The sequence below is a fragment of the Pygocentrus nattereri genome, chromosome 2 (assembly GCF_015220715.1).
Source record: "Pygocentrus nattereri isolate fPygNat1 chromosome 2, fPygNat1.pri, whole genome shotgun sequence".
NCBI classification, from domain to species: Eukaryota; Metazoa; Chordata; class Actinopteri; order Characiformes; family Serrasalmidae; genus Pygocentrus; species Pygocentrus nattereri.
In genome coordinates this window covers 33,787,061-33,803,911 of record NC_051212.1, presented here as the reverse complement: position 1 = coordinate 33,803,911, position 16,851 = coordinate 33,787,061, and the positions used below count along the sequence as shown (strand labels likewise).

Below are 16,851 nucleotides of genomic sequence, written 5' to 3'. Positions count from 1 at the left end.
CTGAGTTTCACAGCTGGAAACAGTTTCTTCTACACAACATAGTTTTTATAATGCATTATGTTTACAATTCCGAATGCATAATAAACATGCCTATAAAGTGTAATGCATTTTTATGGACATTTATAGCTACATGTAATGCCTTAAGAGTATTATAACCTGTTAGTAATGTGTTGTTTATAGTGTCATTGACTTCTACTGAAAACTACCACAATCTTCCAAAAATGTCCTCCTGTATGAAATATTGGAAGGAATTTAAATGACACTTTAAAAAAGGAAGTTACATATACACTGTCTATCAAAAGCTTTAGGGCACCTGGGTTTTCAAACAATCTTCAATACAAATGATACGTTTTCTTTATTCACTTTCAATAAGTAAGCAAATTATGCATGTTTATTTTGAGGAAAACCATATCACACAAACATATATGTGACTGTAATAAACTGGGTATTATGCTGTACTGCAATCGTTTTATACATTTGTTGAGACACAAAATTTCAAATTTCCAAAGAAGGCAGACCTGACAGGCATTATATATAAGCTTCATCTGTAATGAAATCAAAGCAGAAACACTGACATGCAGACACACCTGCGTGCACACATATACATGGCGTTGATGCTCTCAAACCCAACAAAGATGTTGAGCTATTAGCATGAGGCTGATCCAAGACTGGCAGTCCAGGTCTCAATGGTGCAATTCTGACACTTGCCACCAGAGAGCAGTCACACACCACTCTTGACTTGACATCTAGTGTTTAGAGTAACTTTATTCATGAATAAACATTAACTTGCACAATTCACACTAAAGTGTTCACACCCTCTTGAATGGTCAATAAATGTTATTATATTTAGTTCATAAATGTTTATTTTAGGCTGACAAGAGAAATAAATTGGTGAATTATTATGAAATTTTTAGACTTTAAATGTTTCTGCAGACAAAACCATGAAGAGAGAAAAACTACTCTTATCATCAGGCACCCTCTCCAGCTATGAAGTCAATGCCTTGATCAATCCAATCAACACTTCCCAGAACTGATGTGCCCAGCCGTTGCTTACTAAGGTCTTCTTTCTTAGCCATTGTTGCTAGGTTGGACAAGCATTACAAGATCACTGATAAAACTGTCAAAATATCTAAATTTTAAAATGTCAGTCATTTCAAAAGGTATTTGTATGTGTGCAAAAGGTCACACTCTTAAGACTCAAGTTCAGGGGTAGTGTGTAACTGAGCTACTAATGTTAGCATGGTGGCACATTTTCAACATGACTAGTTTTGCCCAGATCTGTAGCGTATCATTTTAAACTGAATTCAATGTTACGTAGCAAATCTAAACTCCAACCTAAATTTATCATAATGAGATTATGGTCAGTGTTGTGTACATCTTATGCAACCTTGCCTCCATTGCTATAAAAGAACATATCTGTGGCCGGAGCATGGACAGGTCAACTGAATGTACTTCCTCTCTTCCCTCTGACACTTACACTGTATGGCGATGTGGCTCTTGAGTGGCTGAGACCTTTTGAGAGCGGGCTTTGGGTTAAGGCGCTGGCCACAATGGGCAGCTGAATTGACGTAAAGAAATGCCAGAAAAGCGGACAGGAAGACAAACAAGTAAACGGCCAGGAGCAGTTTGAGGGTGTAGTTACAGCACACCTCTGCTTCTGGCCATGCTCTAGGGAGGTACCAAAAGGAGGAGGAACAAGAGGAACAAGAGGAGGAGGAGGAAAAGCGAGAGTGCCTCTGCTGGATTCTAGAAACAGCCATCAGGCGTCGGGCTAGCCAGGTGGAGTGAGGAACAGATCATGAAGGGGGTGAGGGTACGTGGTGGTGGTGAAAGATTGGTGAGTGGAAATATTTCAGAAATTTGTACATGGAATGAGGATCAAAAACAAAAAAAGGGAAGGAAAGAGAAGAAAACAAAACAAAACAAGACAAAAGGACTGAATGAGTGAAATGAATTGATGTAGAGTTTGTTTCCAGATCCCCCACTGAAAACAAAGCAAAGCAGTGAAGCACAGGAAAACATGGCAAAAAAGAGGTGAATTAAAATGGCTTTTGCTATACCATCAGCTGTGGAGTTAAAGGGATGTTCTAATGTTTGTTTGTTTTTTTCCCCCACAAAGTTTTCAAATGTTTCAGGCAGCAGCCAAATTTGTACATTTGTACTTGACTTCATTTGGATAACCTTGAGTGAACTGTTCACATGGTTTACTTGCTAAATGGTTAACTTGCTAGCATGTTAACATAAAACTGTACGGTCCACCTATAAAAGATATTTCTATTTGATAACTTCCTTTACATGGACAACCAATTTAAACATGCTGATCTTGCTGGCTAACTTTATAACATGTTAGCATGAAATAATAAAGTCCATTGAAAAGGGAATATGGGGATTTGCCCCAGGTTATGTACCCAGTTGGGTATATAACCTTAAACTAACTGCTAATGAGCTGTTTAATGCTTTAATGCTGTTTAATGCTAATGAGCTATTTAACATGGCCAGCTTTCTAGTTATTTTCTCTTAACATGTTCTTAAGTTGACAGAATATATATTATATATACACACCACAGCTTGGCGACAACCAATATATAATAAATATAACCTTGAGCTAATTGTTTACAATGGTCGCTCATTAGCTGGGTAATCTGCATGGCCCATTTAATATAGGGTGGTACATGCCCCATTTTGTTGATCAGCCTTGGGTAAAACTAGTTAAGTTGCTAGTATGTTGGCATGAAACTGTATGTTGACTGCTTATGTAGTGAGTACACAGTACTAACTTTGCATTCATTTTCTTCCAATATTATTCAAATATAAATTAACACTAACCCAAGATCAATAGTCTATTGGGTGACTCATTAATACTGAAACTGAAAGCAAAGACACAAACAGTAACACTAATAATGAATCAGTGAACAGTGACAGACACAACAGACTCAATCTAACAAGACAGGGAATCCTAGAAGACAAAGATATCAATATCAGAGAGTTACATCGGTTATCTTTCTTAAGGCTACTATTTTATATGTGGCCAGATTATCAATTTCATAGTAAAATTAAACAGTCTGCGTCTGTATGTATGTGCCAAAGTACTGATTTTACTGACTGGGGTAAAAATCTGGACAGTTTGACTGAGAGGATGGAAGGGAAAAAAGATGGCAGCCTTTTATTTTTTTCTATGTATTTTTAGAGAAAGTGGCTGTTGGCAGCAATATTTAACAAAAACAAATCCTGTTTTGTTGGCTGCCTCATTGAGCAGACAGTTCACTAATGACTAGACTGAGATTAAGGCACCTTGATCTTCCTCACGTGCGCTCTTTCTTTTCATCTCCCACACACAAATATCCTGCTTGGGGTGATTTCAAAGCATTGTCTTAAAATGACTGCAATAATGGCAGAAGAAAAAGCAATAGCTCTCCAACAGGGAAGCCCAAATTGAGAAAAGGACAGAGCATGGAACACTGCATTGCAAGAAAGCACCAGTGAACTTAAATCTCCTTAACAGGCTAGCTGACAGTGTTTCAGCGGTATGAGGTCAGCCACTTTAGCTGATATGTCTAGAATTTAAGCATCACTGTGCCATCATACGACACTCCTTCACAGATAAATGACATTAGAGGGAGGACATTAAATAAACATTACTTACAGGAAAAACAAATTGACTCCAAGGGTTAAATCTAAAGTGTGTTATTGTGACCAAAATAATTGGTCACAATAACACTTTTTTTCTGATTGATAAAAGATTCATTTGTATATTACAGACTTCTGTGAAATCCATTTCTCAGGTCAGTCTCACAATGATTAACAAATAGTATATTGCACAGCCCTACATTGTATAGTGCCAGCTACATGGTGAGCTAACATGAATTACACTTTTTAACTGCATTTTCCTAACTGAATTTTAACATGAATAACACCAACTCAGTGATGAGCCAGCCAAATATTGTGTGGAGAGGTCCACATTCAGATCCAGACCAAATATACCTTTCAGAATAATTCATGCTGAAAGGTATATATGCATGTCGTTGCAACATATGCTGCCTTCTAGATGACGTCTTTTTGCTTATTTCAGCAAGACATGCCAACCAATATTCTGCATGTCACAACAGCTTGGATGTGTAATCAGAAAGTGTGAGTGCTTGACATGTCTCCCACTGAAAATGTCTTGTGCATTACAAAGTGCAAATATATATCTTAACAAAGCTTAAGATTTGTGTAAAGGAAAAATGGCAAAAAATTCCACTTTCAAAACTGGATCAATTAGTGTTTTTCTTTCCAGTTATCAAGTGTTGTTTAAAGGGAAGGTGATGTAACACTAGGGTAAATATGCCCATCACAACCGTTTTGCTAGCATCATCATTATTATTATTATTATTATTATTATTACTACATTTTTCAATGTAGCACAGGTCAAACTGAATTTACTTACTACTGCTTTCTAGTTATATTTGTACTTCACATGCTTTACAATTTTTAAGCTTAAACTATGTGTGTGCACGTATATTACACTGCTCAAAAAAATAAAGGGAACACTCAAATAACACATCCTAGATCTGAATGAATGAAATATTCTCACACAAAAATCATCAATTGAAATCAAATTTATTAAGGAGATCCCTGAGGAGACCACCTCATGAGGATCCGCCACCTCATTAGGAGCATGCCCAGACGTTGTAGGGAGGTCATACAGGCACGTGGAGGCCACACACAATACTGAGCCTCATATGGACTTGTTTTAAGGACATTACATCAAAGTTGGATCAGCCTGTAGTGTGTTTTTCCACTTTAATTCTGTGTGTGACTCCGAGTCCAGGCCTCCATTGGTTAATAAATTTGATTTCCATTGATGATTTTTGTGTGATTTTGTTGTCAGCACATTCAACTTTGTACAGAACAAAGTATTCAATGAGAATATTTCATTCATCTAGGTAGATCTAGGATGCGTTATTTGAGTGTTCCCTTTATTTTTTTGAGCAGTGTAATATTATATATATTATGCAAAGGGAATGTAAAGTTTTGTTAACAGACATGCAGCTGCTTTCAGAAAACAACAGCAATGCTACTCCATCCACTAAAACACAGTAGTGTATGTTACTTTGCACATCATTTAGAACCCACCATGTTCATGTTACGGCACGCATAAATCATAGGGAAACAATTTTTTTTGGCTATGTCAAGTTTTGTGTCAAAAAAACTTTGTCTTCAATTGTAACATACATGAAAACCACAACTTAAAGTTTATCTAAACAGTTAAAAACCTGTTTGAGAACATTAAATATTAGATTCACTGAAATTTTGCCCATGTTAAACTACTGTATCACTTCAGTGTGACAATCTACTATACCTTTCACATCCTCATCTTCTATGGTGGTGTTGGCACTCTCTGAGGATTCCTTAAAATAAGGCAAGAAGGTAAAAGTTAATCAGATTAATGACCATGTGCAAACCACCATCTCACAATTGAAATCTGATGTTTTTTACATTTTCACATTAACTATAAATTGCCAAGAAAAGCAACAAATTGAAAAACAGTGACTCAGAGACTCAAAGAGCAACAATCAATGTATGGGCCCTTTAAAGGACAAAATATATATTCAAATATACCTTTTATTTCCTTCATCCTATTGACTTTATATAATCTACTGAGATTATAACCAATATCAACTGAGAGAGTATCATTCTTAGAGACTGACCGGAAGATGTTTAAGATCTAACAAGCCCAAATTCTACCCTAGATACATTAAGAAAGTCCTTCAAAGACCTACCACACTTTCTCAAAAGGTTTTAGTACTGCCCCATGACGCATGCCACAAAGTATACACATCATGCAGAAATGTTAATGTACAAAAAGCATCAAAACATGCAGGTAAAAGCCTCTACAATACAGGATTCTATCAGCGCACTACCACCCCATTTTCATTAAAAATGCATGCACAGCTTATTTTGGAGCACAGAGTCATTGATATTGCTGTATTTTGTGAGGCCTCCTCTACTCCAAAACATCCATTCCCCTCATCAGCTTATAATAAGGAAACCCTAATGAATCCTCTGGTGGGACTGACTGAACAGAGTCCTGTTTGCAATCCAGCAATGATATTAATCCAATCCCAAGCTCCCAGTGAACTCTAGCTTTGGTGAAGTCCACCCTTGAGCACACCAGAGCACACCCATTTATATACTTAATACCTTGTTTCCATCAGTTGGATTGTGGATAACGGTAGTTTGAGGCTCCTGATCAAGAGGTACGGAGGGTAAAAAAAAGGAAAAGAGTAAAGAGGAAAGACTTCAGTGTTACATTCTGGTACACAGAACGGTAAAGATTAAAGGTCACCAAGCATTGTTTTAAATCTCTATGGTCATTAACAACCTTAGGGTAAAAACAATGGTTTAAACCTTTAAACCCTAAAGGCCTGTATGTGGGCTCACACTTCAGTTCCTCAGGTTCCAACACACAGGCTACATGTTGGCTTTACAGTACTTAATTCATATAAGTTACTGAATAGTAAGTTTTACAAAAAACAAAAATAAAAATACATAGGGTCCAAGGAGTTACAGACAAAGGCCCTGGCACTATCGGAGGAAATCACTTTAGATATGAATAATATCACTGATATTTCAGGTGAAAAGGTTCCCGAAGTTCCTGTATCGACAGAATCTGAAGCAAAAGAATGGATGGAATTTTATCCAAATTAATAACAAATCTCTTTTCAAACATGCTTGGTGGTCTTTAGAAAAAGAGGAACACAATGGTTTAGATATTATGACAGGAATGATGAGGAAAGCAAGTACAACTAGAACATGTTTGAATCAGGGCAAGGATAGAGGGAACTCTGCTGAGAAATGTATACCTAAAGGACACTAGTTAAGGCATGCTAATACAATCTTAACCAACTACAGATTAAGATCTGGTAATCACTTCATATGTTCAGGAATCAAAACATTTGTATCCTTGAATGTTAGTTAGGTTAGAGTTTACAGAAAAAAAGGAAATACTCCTTCGTGAAGGTTATATTATTAGAAATGCCATGGGAAGCAGTTATGACATCTTCACATTAACCCAGCTTACAGAAAAAAACTGAAACGAACTTAGACATTTATGACAGCTTTATTAAACACTAGTCCACTTAAGGCCAGTTTACATGCACACCAGTAGAGTCTGACATTACAGTAGTAAAAATCCCTCTTCTTGTGACACCAATCTAGTTTGTTGCCATTGATATCAACCCTTTCATATTTTGTCATTGATATTTGCTTTGGTGTCACATAGTCGTCACCTGTGGAAGTGTTGCAAAATGTCTGAAAAGTCATTGGAGTGATTCACACTCTTATGCTTATGAATCTTTCTCGAACAGGTCAAGTCGATTAAGTCTTTAATCTGACCATGACAATCAAACTACATGATCATGTCTTAAGACTAGCAATTTTGGTCAGACTAATATCTAATCGAAGCACTGGTGTGCAAGTAAACTTAGTTTATGCTATACACGTGCAAATGTATATAAGTGCAAAGCACTTCTTTTATAGTCTTTGAACTGACAGCAGACATTTCTTATAGACTTAATAATACTAGTAGTACATGACACTATAAAAACACTAGGTGATAACTTGGCCACTGCTACAGAAAGGAAAAGAGCATCAGTGTCAGGACAGCTTGCTACCCTAAAGGAACACAAAAAACATTTCTTATTTGCTTCTATGACAACGTCCAATGCTGCAAAAATTACACTGTACCACAATACAAACAAGTACAAAGAGAAAACAAAACCATGCAAGTTGATGATTACAAATGTATGGATAAATGCACAACTAGAAAATGCTTTGCCAAAGTTGTACTCAAACTTGAGCTGGTCTTGAATCCATACTTAACATTTCCCAATTACATACTGATGCACCAAACAAAACATACTGATATGTTTAACAAAAGGGTTTAAAATCATGCAAGTTATCAAAGTGCAGAGATGGGGAGCAGAAATCATTTTAACCAAACATTTCTAATTACATTATTGTTATTCGGGGTGCTAGTCACAAAACCTCAGAAGTGATATGATTATAACATGATTTTTAAATCTCTTTTTAAACTTAAAAACTTTATATCTCTGTGTGTGTGTGTGTGTGTGTGTGTGTTTATATACACATATAATAAAAACAGGCTTTATCCTTATGCTTTTATTCAGAGCAGTTTAGAATGGCAGGTGTAATGCATTAATAGTTTAGCCCAATGTTTCTAATTCCTGCCTGAACAGAAAGACTTGGTCAGGAAAGAAATCAAAGCATATTGGTATCCTATAAGTCTAATAAAGAGCTTAATATGCTTAATTTTTCTATCTCAGATATGAGATTTTTAAATGTTGTGGTCTGTTTGACCCTTTTTTCTGCTGTGTGAGTCATTTTATTTTTTTTTAAATAAATTTACATTAAAAACATTAATAATGAAATGTTGATACTTTGGTCTCTATGTATCAGTACCATTTTAAACCCAAACTACTATAATATTATACTCAATTGACTTTTTTTTTTTTCACCACATCTAATAAATGGTCTTCTGTGGTGCAACAGATTATTAAACAAGAAAATTAGGCTTAAATGAAAAAAAGGCAGCAAAAAACGCAGGACAAAATGAGGAGACATTCCAGTGATGAGAGATGACAGACAGACAGACAGACAGATAAAGAGTACCAGAGCAGGAGAGGGGACGGGCTCTTTGGGGCTGGTGACTACGTTGGCTTTGTTGTTGATCTATAAGGGGGAGGGGACAGAAACAAGACAGGCAGAGCTGACCAGTGAGGGAACAGGAAATGGTGAGATCCATTCTGAAAATGCAAAACGTGTGGGGCTATTGCATAAACAAGCAGCTTTTTGGTGTTTGGAAAGCTGACCTAGATAAATGACTGCACTATTGAACAGATATCAGTTGCAAATTGGATCAAATGGATAGTGCCAAAACAGAAGGCTTAGTTTGACAACAGCACCACATGTTTGGTGTCACATGCATGATAACTGTTCAACTAGGCCTGAAAAGGAAAGAAGCATTCTAAAAGGCATAAAATATGACTTGAAGAAGAAGAGAGGAAAAGTAAAAGGAAATTAACACTAGAGCACATGTTCATGTAAACTATTCCAAGCTTTCCTGAAGGAAGCAAAGAACTCATTAATCACACATGAGGAATTATTTCGTATCGTGGATGCAACATACCCCATTCTCCCAGCTTTCTTATTGCTAATAGTTAGAATGAGGTTAGTGAGAAATTGCAAGAAAACATAGTGGCACTCCCATCTTCTCTATGTGAATATAAATGAGTAAGTTCATTTTTAGACCTGCTCATGAAGTGGTCATTCACCAGGAGTATATTGTACAAACAATACACATTCAGTCTGAGGTAAACATCAGTTGTCAATGTAAAAAGTTTTTGTTTTGTTTTTAGAAATCTGAACATAATATACAAAACATGTGAGTAACTGCTTTGTCTGGCTATTAACTTTACTGTAGAGCTATGGTGTAGTGCTTGTCTTTTGGTTTTTGTTAGCCATGTCACCTCAAAATGCTAACTAGCAAGCTAGCAACGTAAAGTGAACAAGTTGCATTAGCAGTCATGTATGAGACAGAGTAGCAACTTAAAGCACAGCAAATCAAATGCTACTGTTTTAATAGTAAGCATTTTACAGTACTTTACTGCTATGGCCTATAAACAGCTCTGTCAGACATTATTTTCCTCTGAAAAGGGAAATACACTTGGACACAATGACTTCTGGGCAGGTTGCTGCCGAAGTCCACATTTGTGTTCACTCTATTCCTCATCCTGCCGAGGGCTCATCAAACACCCTATTATAGTGGTGGAATAGTTCTTAGGTGGCGTCAGGGACCCCTTCATGGGGAAATGAAGAGGCCAAGTGGACGATTGCTTGTTAAAACTGTGAATGAAACAGCAGTTTGAAAGTCACAAGTTAAGAAGCCAAGTAAATTAAAGTTAATTCCCCGGCTGTGGCCACATTAGGCCTTATTAAATGAAAATGATGAGCAATATCTATCTCAATACCAGCTGGATGACCTGTTCACCAAAAACTTAAACAGGAGCTGGATTTTATGAAAGCTTTCTTAAGAAAAAAAACCCACAAAGGTTCTTAAGATAAAAACAAATATATTTATAAGAATTGGCCTCATTCACCAAAATCAACTTTTTTCTTAAATTTGTTCTTGAGAAAGATCATGAGAAAAAGGCTAAGTCAGATTCATTACGTGTTCTTAAACCACAAAACTGTTAGAATCTATGAACACTTGAGCACAGAGTTTCCTTCTTACCCAATAACAAATCCCAAATAATAAAACATAAGTGAACACCAGAATCTTTGTGAAAACTACAGAAGTGAACTTAGAGAAGAAAATTCTAATAATCCTAATAGTAATTGGTAAATGAAGCCCAATGGTCTTAAATGCAATTCTCAAAAAATAAAAAAAATAAAAAAATAAGTTCTCAAATATTCTCTTAAAATTTTTCAAATTATTTTCTTAAGATCATAGGCAGTGCCTACCTCATCCACTCTTATAGCCTAAAGCAAGTGTGAGGCTACTGCAAGGTTAAGAAAACATTTAAGAACATGTTTTTTTATTATTCTTAAGAAAACTGTTAAGAGAAAAAAAACGATTTTTGAAGTTATATATATATATATATAAACATTTTACGTAATGTACTTGCAATTTATGCAATATTAAAAATATTTACAAAAACTTTTAATCAAACACACAACTACTCTCCAGTTAAAGAACTACTGCCATATATTGAATATATTTGAATTAATGAAATGTTCCAATATGTCTATATATTTATTATTTCTCTATGCAGTTTGCTAAAGGGAAGTGAGAGACTAATTTAGGATCTAGAAGGAGTTACAGGATCTTCACTTTCACTCTAAAACTCTCACCATTGGAATCTCAGTGGAATTAGACTTCCTTTTCTGTGTTACGATGTTGCAAAATGGAAATAAAAACACTCACTTTGTAAACCAACATAATTGATATCATTGCAAACAGCATATACACATATATATTTAACAGCTTTAACCACAATATGATTTAATCACTGTTCTATATCATCTATAAACACATCTTTCAGTCTATACAAAAGGGGCTTAGCTCACCCTGGTGTTTCCCTTCTATTGACACTATTTTTATTACTACAGTTTGCAGGAGAGAGTGCACATCCCCCCCTCACCCTCACCCCCCCCCCTCACACTCATCTTAAACTAATCCCACTAAATTCCACAGTCTGAGATTTCTCACCCAGCAGATGCTGAGCTTCCTGCAGCTGATTAAAATAGACTTCAAGTGGATTTAAGAGGAAATTTCCCAAATGGTGTACATTTTAAGGTGTTTATCATAATATCAGACTTAACTGCTAAAGGGAGAGAGAGAGCAAGAGAGACAAAATGAGTGACAGAGAGGGAGGAATGAATGTATGAATACAACACACATTCCCAGGCAGTCGAGTGTATGCATTGATTTTTCTTTCTTTTTTTGTCAAATTTGATGCATTTCTCTTTCCCTTATTTTTACATGTTGCATCACCTGATGGTAATTTATTTTCATTAATATCCTCAATTCCTAAATATTTTGTAAGTAAATCATTTTGACATGTCTTGTCAAGACAATGAGCTATATCATAAGATTATTCTTACTACTACAGCTTTATTACTATTATTATTAGTAATAGTACTGACCCCAACATATTCAAAACCCATTTTTACTGCAAAAACGTACAAACACAGAAAATGCTACTGGTATGGGAATAAACTAACAAATACCAAAGGTATAGAGTAGGGCTCAAAACTTTTAAAAATTTAAAAATTAAAGATATGGACACAAAATCTCTCAAAACACTTTGGTCTACACTTGGCTGGATAATGATCATATGCTCACTGAAGGTTTAGATTAGATTAGGGCAGTTTTAGAATAAAGTTGGTACTAAACTCTGCAAGGTAGATCCCCAGGAGTCCCAAATGAGTGCTAGGTAGATGAACACACACATTATTAACATACATGTTTTACAGATCTGTCATAGAGCACCCGTCCATTTATTTAATTTCCAGTCAAAACAGCCATTAAGTAGCAAGTTATTTACTCAAGAGGAAAAGGCAGATAATGTGTATTTAACAGAAAAGGTTTGCACTTAATCCCTTCTTTTTGTTAGACTTGTTTCCAAGGATAGGGATATTTTTATATGTTTCTTGTAAAAAACTCAGTGTTGCATTAGTTGGTTGCATTTTCTGCACCTTACAATCCACAGTCCATTAAACCTTACTCAAAATGTTTAATTTGTGTTTTAGTTCAAATTCTTTTCTTTTTTATATCATCCTGCTTTATTTTCTCAGAAACAGCTTATTAATTACAAATTCTTTCATACCCTCAGCGTTGAGTTGTCTTCGCACAGTGGAAGGATGGACAAAAACATCTGGAATTTTTCAGATCAGAAGAGCGGAGCTTGATTTTCTCTTAGAGATGAAAGCTTAAATGCTGGTTGTCTGATGGTGTCAGTTTTAGTCCATCAGACCTTGCATGGCTGTTTGGAGTCCCACTTTCTCTGTATCTTTTACTTATTTTTCCTTTTACATTCCTGTTTCTTATAGATTATATCTACCTGAAATCAGACATTCTCCTTTAGACATTTTCGAGCACATGGGAAATAAATTACTGAGGCAGCTGAGTTGAGTTCAGGTAGTTGTGTTTGCGTTAATGTTATTGTCCTTTGAAGGGAAGCATACTGTCAGTGACTGCTTTGGGAGCAGCTTCTGCTGGGAGGATACATTTGTAACTGGTTTGTTTTTAAGATTGAAAGGATGCACTTAAAAGCTAAGAGAGGCAGGAGATGCACAAATGTGAAAAGTGGCCAATTTAAATGCTCATGGATATGATACTACACTTAGTGTTGGAAGCTTTTGTATAAATTTCTGTAAAATATGGGCCCCTTGGTTTTTCTGACCCTGAAAAAAATGGCTAACTTGGCAGCTTCGACTGGTAATTAAATAAAGAAAAAAGTGGCCTTTGACTTATGCACAATACTGTAAATGTACTGTAGGTACAGTTGCTTATGCTTGTGAGTGAATGAAATAAGAAGAGAAGTAAGGAGAGGAAACCAGAGCAAGGCAGGAAAAGTACATTTACAAAAACTATACAGGGAGCAACATAGTATCACAGAGAAAGAACAAAAAAAGGAAAAAGATTTGGACTGATACTTAAACTCTAAGATCGACACTGAAAGAAAGCTTCAGTCAATATTACCAATGTTGCAAACAATGAATGAAAGCTATGACTACTACTTAGATAATGACATCATGCTAACTGGAGGAACTGTACACGAAAATTCACTGAAAACCACAAGCTGCACCCCATCCATTATTTAACCTGATAATAAAACAATTAGTACAGAAACAGAATTAAAACTAAACCTACCTTAACGCCATCAGGCTTCTTGTATGGATTCTTGCCTGGGTGAGAAAAGAGGATGATAAAACAAGAGTTATTAAGAGCTCATCAATATACACTGCACTGACCTGTGCCTGTACACATAAACTCACTCACAATGTAGCTCAGTCAGTGCAGCAGGTGGCCAATTAGCTGTGTACTTCTCTCACACTCTAGTGGAGGTGGCGACAGTATAGAAACAAAGATGCTTGTAAAGGGAGAAAATAGCTTTTGAATGACAGAGTAATTTATGCAATGCAACTATAATTATCCTAAGTACCTTGTAATTATCTGTGGGAATCTGAGTTTCATGCAGTGCAGGGGAATAATGTCTCTCTGTCAAAAAAATCTCAATTGGTCTGAATCTCTCTGTTTTCATAAAGCATGCTGGCCACATTTTATATAAATCCTGAAAATAGACAGATAGCCAGGCTGATAGATAATTCATATTTAACATAACATTTTATATAGGTGTAAGTGGTTTAAACATATGATGGTCAATTCAGGGTCCTAACCCAAATCTCACTGAGACACTGGGGTGTGATCTGAAGCAAGTTCTTTAAGCAGGACATCCCAATATTATGGCCTACAGCAGCAGTTACCAATACTGCTCCTGGAGATTTACCTACCTGCAGAATTCAGCTCCAGCCTAAATCTGACTGACTGAAGCATGTAATTAGGTGAACTGATCTGGATCAGTTCAATCAGGATTCATTTCAGGAGCAACACTGGAGAACACTGGCCTACAGAAACTGAAATAATTTTATTTGAAGAAAATACTTGTTCCCTGCCACACAGGACAGCAACTGTTTGGTTGAAAGTCTTGCAGGAGGTTCCCTTCATCATTTTCATGAGTTAATTTTCCTTCAATGACCCACACTGTTAAACCTTACCAACCTGAACGTCAACTTGGACAGATTCAGAGCAACATGCAAAAAATGGCATGTTGATGAAAGATCAAAATCTAAGAATTTGCAGCTTTGTTAGAGGTTTCTTCCATATCAAAATTCATGTGACATCACACTGAGACATGTTACAAATGGTGAAGAGTATTAATGAAAGAAAAATGTATTATTTTTGAGAAATTATTAAAAGGTTAAACAATTAAAACTACTGTAAAATGGGTGTTGGTTAAATAAGACTATTTATTTATTATTATGACTTAAAATGAAGATCACATCAGAAACTGTTCAAGCAGAAATCCAAACTTCACCTCACAGTCTTATTCAATAATTCATAAAATTGATTAGTTCTCAGATTCCTTGCACGTTAAATACTCCAAAATAAACAAATTAAAAACTACTAAATTATCCAGTGCAACATCACTGAGCGGGACATCAAGCGCTGATTCATCCTTAACAGTGAACACTTAAGAGAAGTGCTTGCTTTGAAATAAGCTAGGGAGAGATCAGGAGATATTACAGAAATCATTTGGTGAATTTCTGATAAAAAAAAGCTTATTTCTATTGGTCTGTTAGAATGCTGAATCTGAAAGTCCATGAAGGTACTACCTGACTGTTCTGACCATTCTTGAAATTCTCAATAAGCATAGATCATTGAAGAATCAAAGCATTGAATATATTTTTGAAGACTGAAAAAAATATAGTTTGTATCTTACTTGTGAAGGTCTTTGTGGCCAGCATGGTGGTCAGGATAGCACCCTGTAAGAGTGAGCAGAGATGATGAGCATGAGTGCAGAGTTTAAACTGGTTTAATTCAGAACCGTGTTCAACATTAATCTGAGATAATGATTAAGTCCAAGAAGGTGAGAGTCCACCTGCTTTCTGATGACTCTAGATGATTTCTAAAGCCACAAAAATGTCCTACATTTGTGAGGAACAGGTTTGGGCTACATTACAGTACTACATTAGTAAGATAAGATCACATGGTAACTACAAATTATGGGGTTAAATTTATCCTTCAAGTCTATATAATAAATTTCCAAATAACCTTGCGAGGTTATTCATTTATACCAACAAGTGAAAAGTAAATACATAGTTTTCATTTTATCATACAATTAATCATGAATCTTATAACAGCTGATTTGAGGAGGGGTTCAGGCTATTCTATCCACCTCTATAACTAAGCAGTGTGGCTATAAAGGTGGATCCACACACCACTGATATGACAGCAACTCAGGTTTTCAGTCAGCAGGGCAAATAACCTCTCCTCTCACTCCATGTCAAATAGGGCACTCATTTATGGATATTCAAAATCTGAGACTGTTTGATGGTATGAAAACGAAGATATCACTCCACCCTAATGAGGGGCTTCATATTTCCACTGTGTCTCCAGACAGACATAACCAAGTTTTACAATAGAAGCTTGGCTCCACTGCACATGTATATATCTCACCTTAAGTTTTCTCCTTGCATTGAACTTCTTCAAGCACTCCACAGTCTCCTGTCTGTGCATCATGGACGCCACCGTGGAGCGTTGCTATAGAAACAGAGAAATTAGTTAAAAGCATGGCTATATATACAGTTAGTACATTGATATGTATGATATGGTTATATATAGTGTACGTAGGCAAGCTCTTACAGCATAATGTGTAGGTGTATGTACTGGAATAACTAAAAATGTACCAAATGTCAAAGCATGATTTAAACGGATTTTGAAAAGTCACATAAACAGAGGAATAATAACATGAAAATAATCAGAATAAGGTCTACAGAGGGATAATAATAAGCCTGAAGGTCTGGGTTTAAAGATTGAAAAGGTGTCTGTTAATAAGTCTCTCAGACGAAATGATATTACTTCCTGTATCACTGTTGCTCAACATGAAAAGCTTTTTCTGAAAACAAATTGTAAGCAGATGGTAAGAAAGGTGTTTATAGCAATGTGTACATATTCTATGGATAAGTGGATTATATGACCATGTGATACTGTTACTGCAATAAGTCACCATAAGCCTTTCTGAGTGCACACTGTAAATTTCATCAGGACTTCCTGAACACTGAACAACTGAATGTTTCATTGAAAAGAGATATAATAGGACCTCCTGAGAGGCATAGCTGTCCAAGGTTAAGGCTTATTGTCAGGAGATGATGGGTTCAAATCCTAACAATGTTGTGATAAACTGTAATTGTGCAGTAAATGTAAGTTCTCTGTAATAAAATCCACAAGGCATGTTTTTAGCCTAAAGGCGCCCACATCTTCGCATGCAACTGTAAGTGTATGTGACAGAAAAACAAAGAACTGAGACATACACAGATCCAAGGGTGTTTGAGGGCCTCTGCGGCAGTGATGCGTTTGGCGGGGTTAATGGTCAGCATCTTATTGATTAGGTCTTTGGCCTCTGGGGTCACTGTGTCCCACTCAGGAGAAGGAAACTATAGATAAAACACACAAACACACATGAGGTTAATTATGCATAGTCACATTCGGGTGTTGAATAAAAT

The 16,851-nt window shown here is 36.1% G+C and overlaps 1 protein-coding gene across 11 annotated transcripts in view; it reads right to left on the bottom strand.

Moving 5' to 3' along the window:
* The window catches only part of camk2d1 (calcium/calmodulin-dependent protein kinase (CaM kinase) II delta 1), a 101,283-nt gene that overhangs the window by 5,820 nt on the left and 78,612 nt on the right, over positions 1-16,851 (bottom strand). For 2 of the 11 annotated variants that reach the window (XM_037535299.1, XM_037535294.1), the window contains exons 10-16: positions 16,660-16,782; positions 15,806-15,889; positions 15,069-15,111; positions 13,439-13,473; positions 8,674-8,733; positions 6,181-6,228; positions 5,342-5,390 (exon numbers count right to left, since the gene is read on the bottom strand). In XM_037535299.1, coding sequence (XP_037391196.1) covers positions 5,342-5,390; positions 6,181-6,228; positions 8,674-8,733; positions 13,439-13,473; positions 15,069-15,111; positions 15,806-15,889; positions 16,660-16,782 — 442 coding nt within the window. The remainder of the gene's footprint in view (positions 1-5,341; positions 5,391-6,180; positions 6,229-8,673; positions 8,734-13,438; positions 13,474-15,068; positions 15,112-15,805; positions 15,890-16,659; positions 16,783-16,851) is intronic. The other 9 variants (XM_017712466.2, XM_017712467.2, XM_017712468.2 and 6 more) reach the window with 5 other exon arrangements.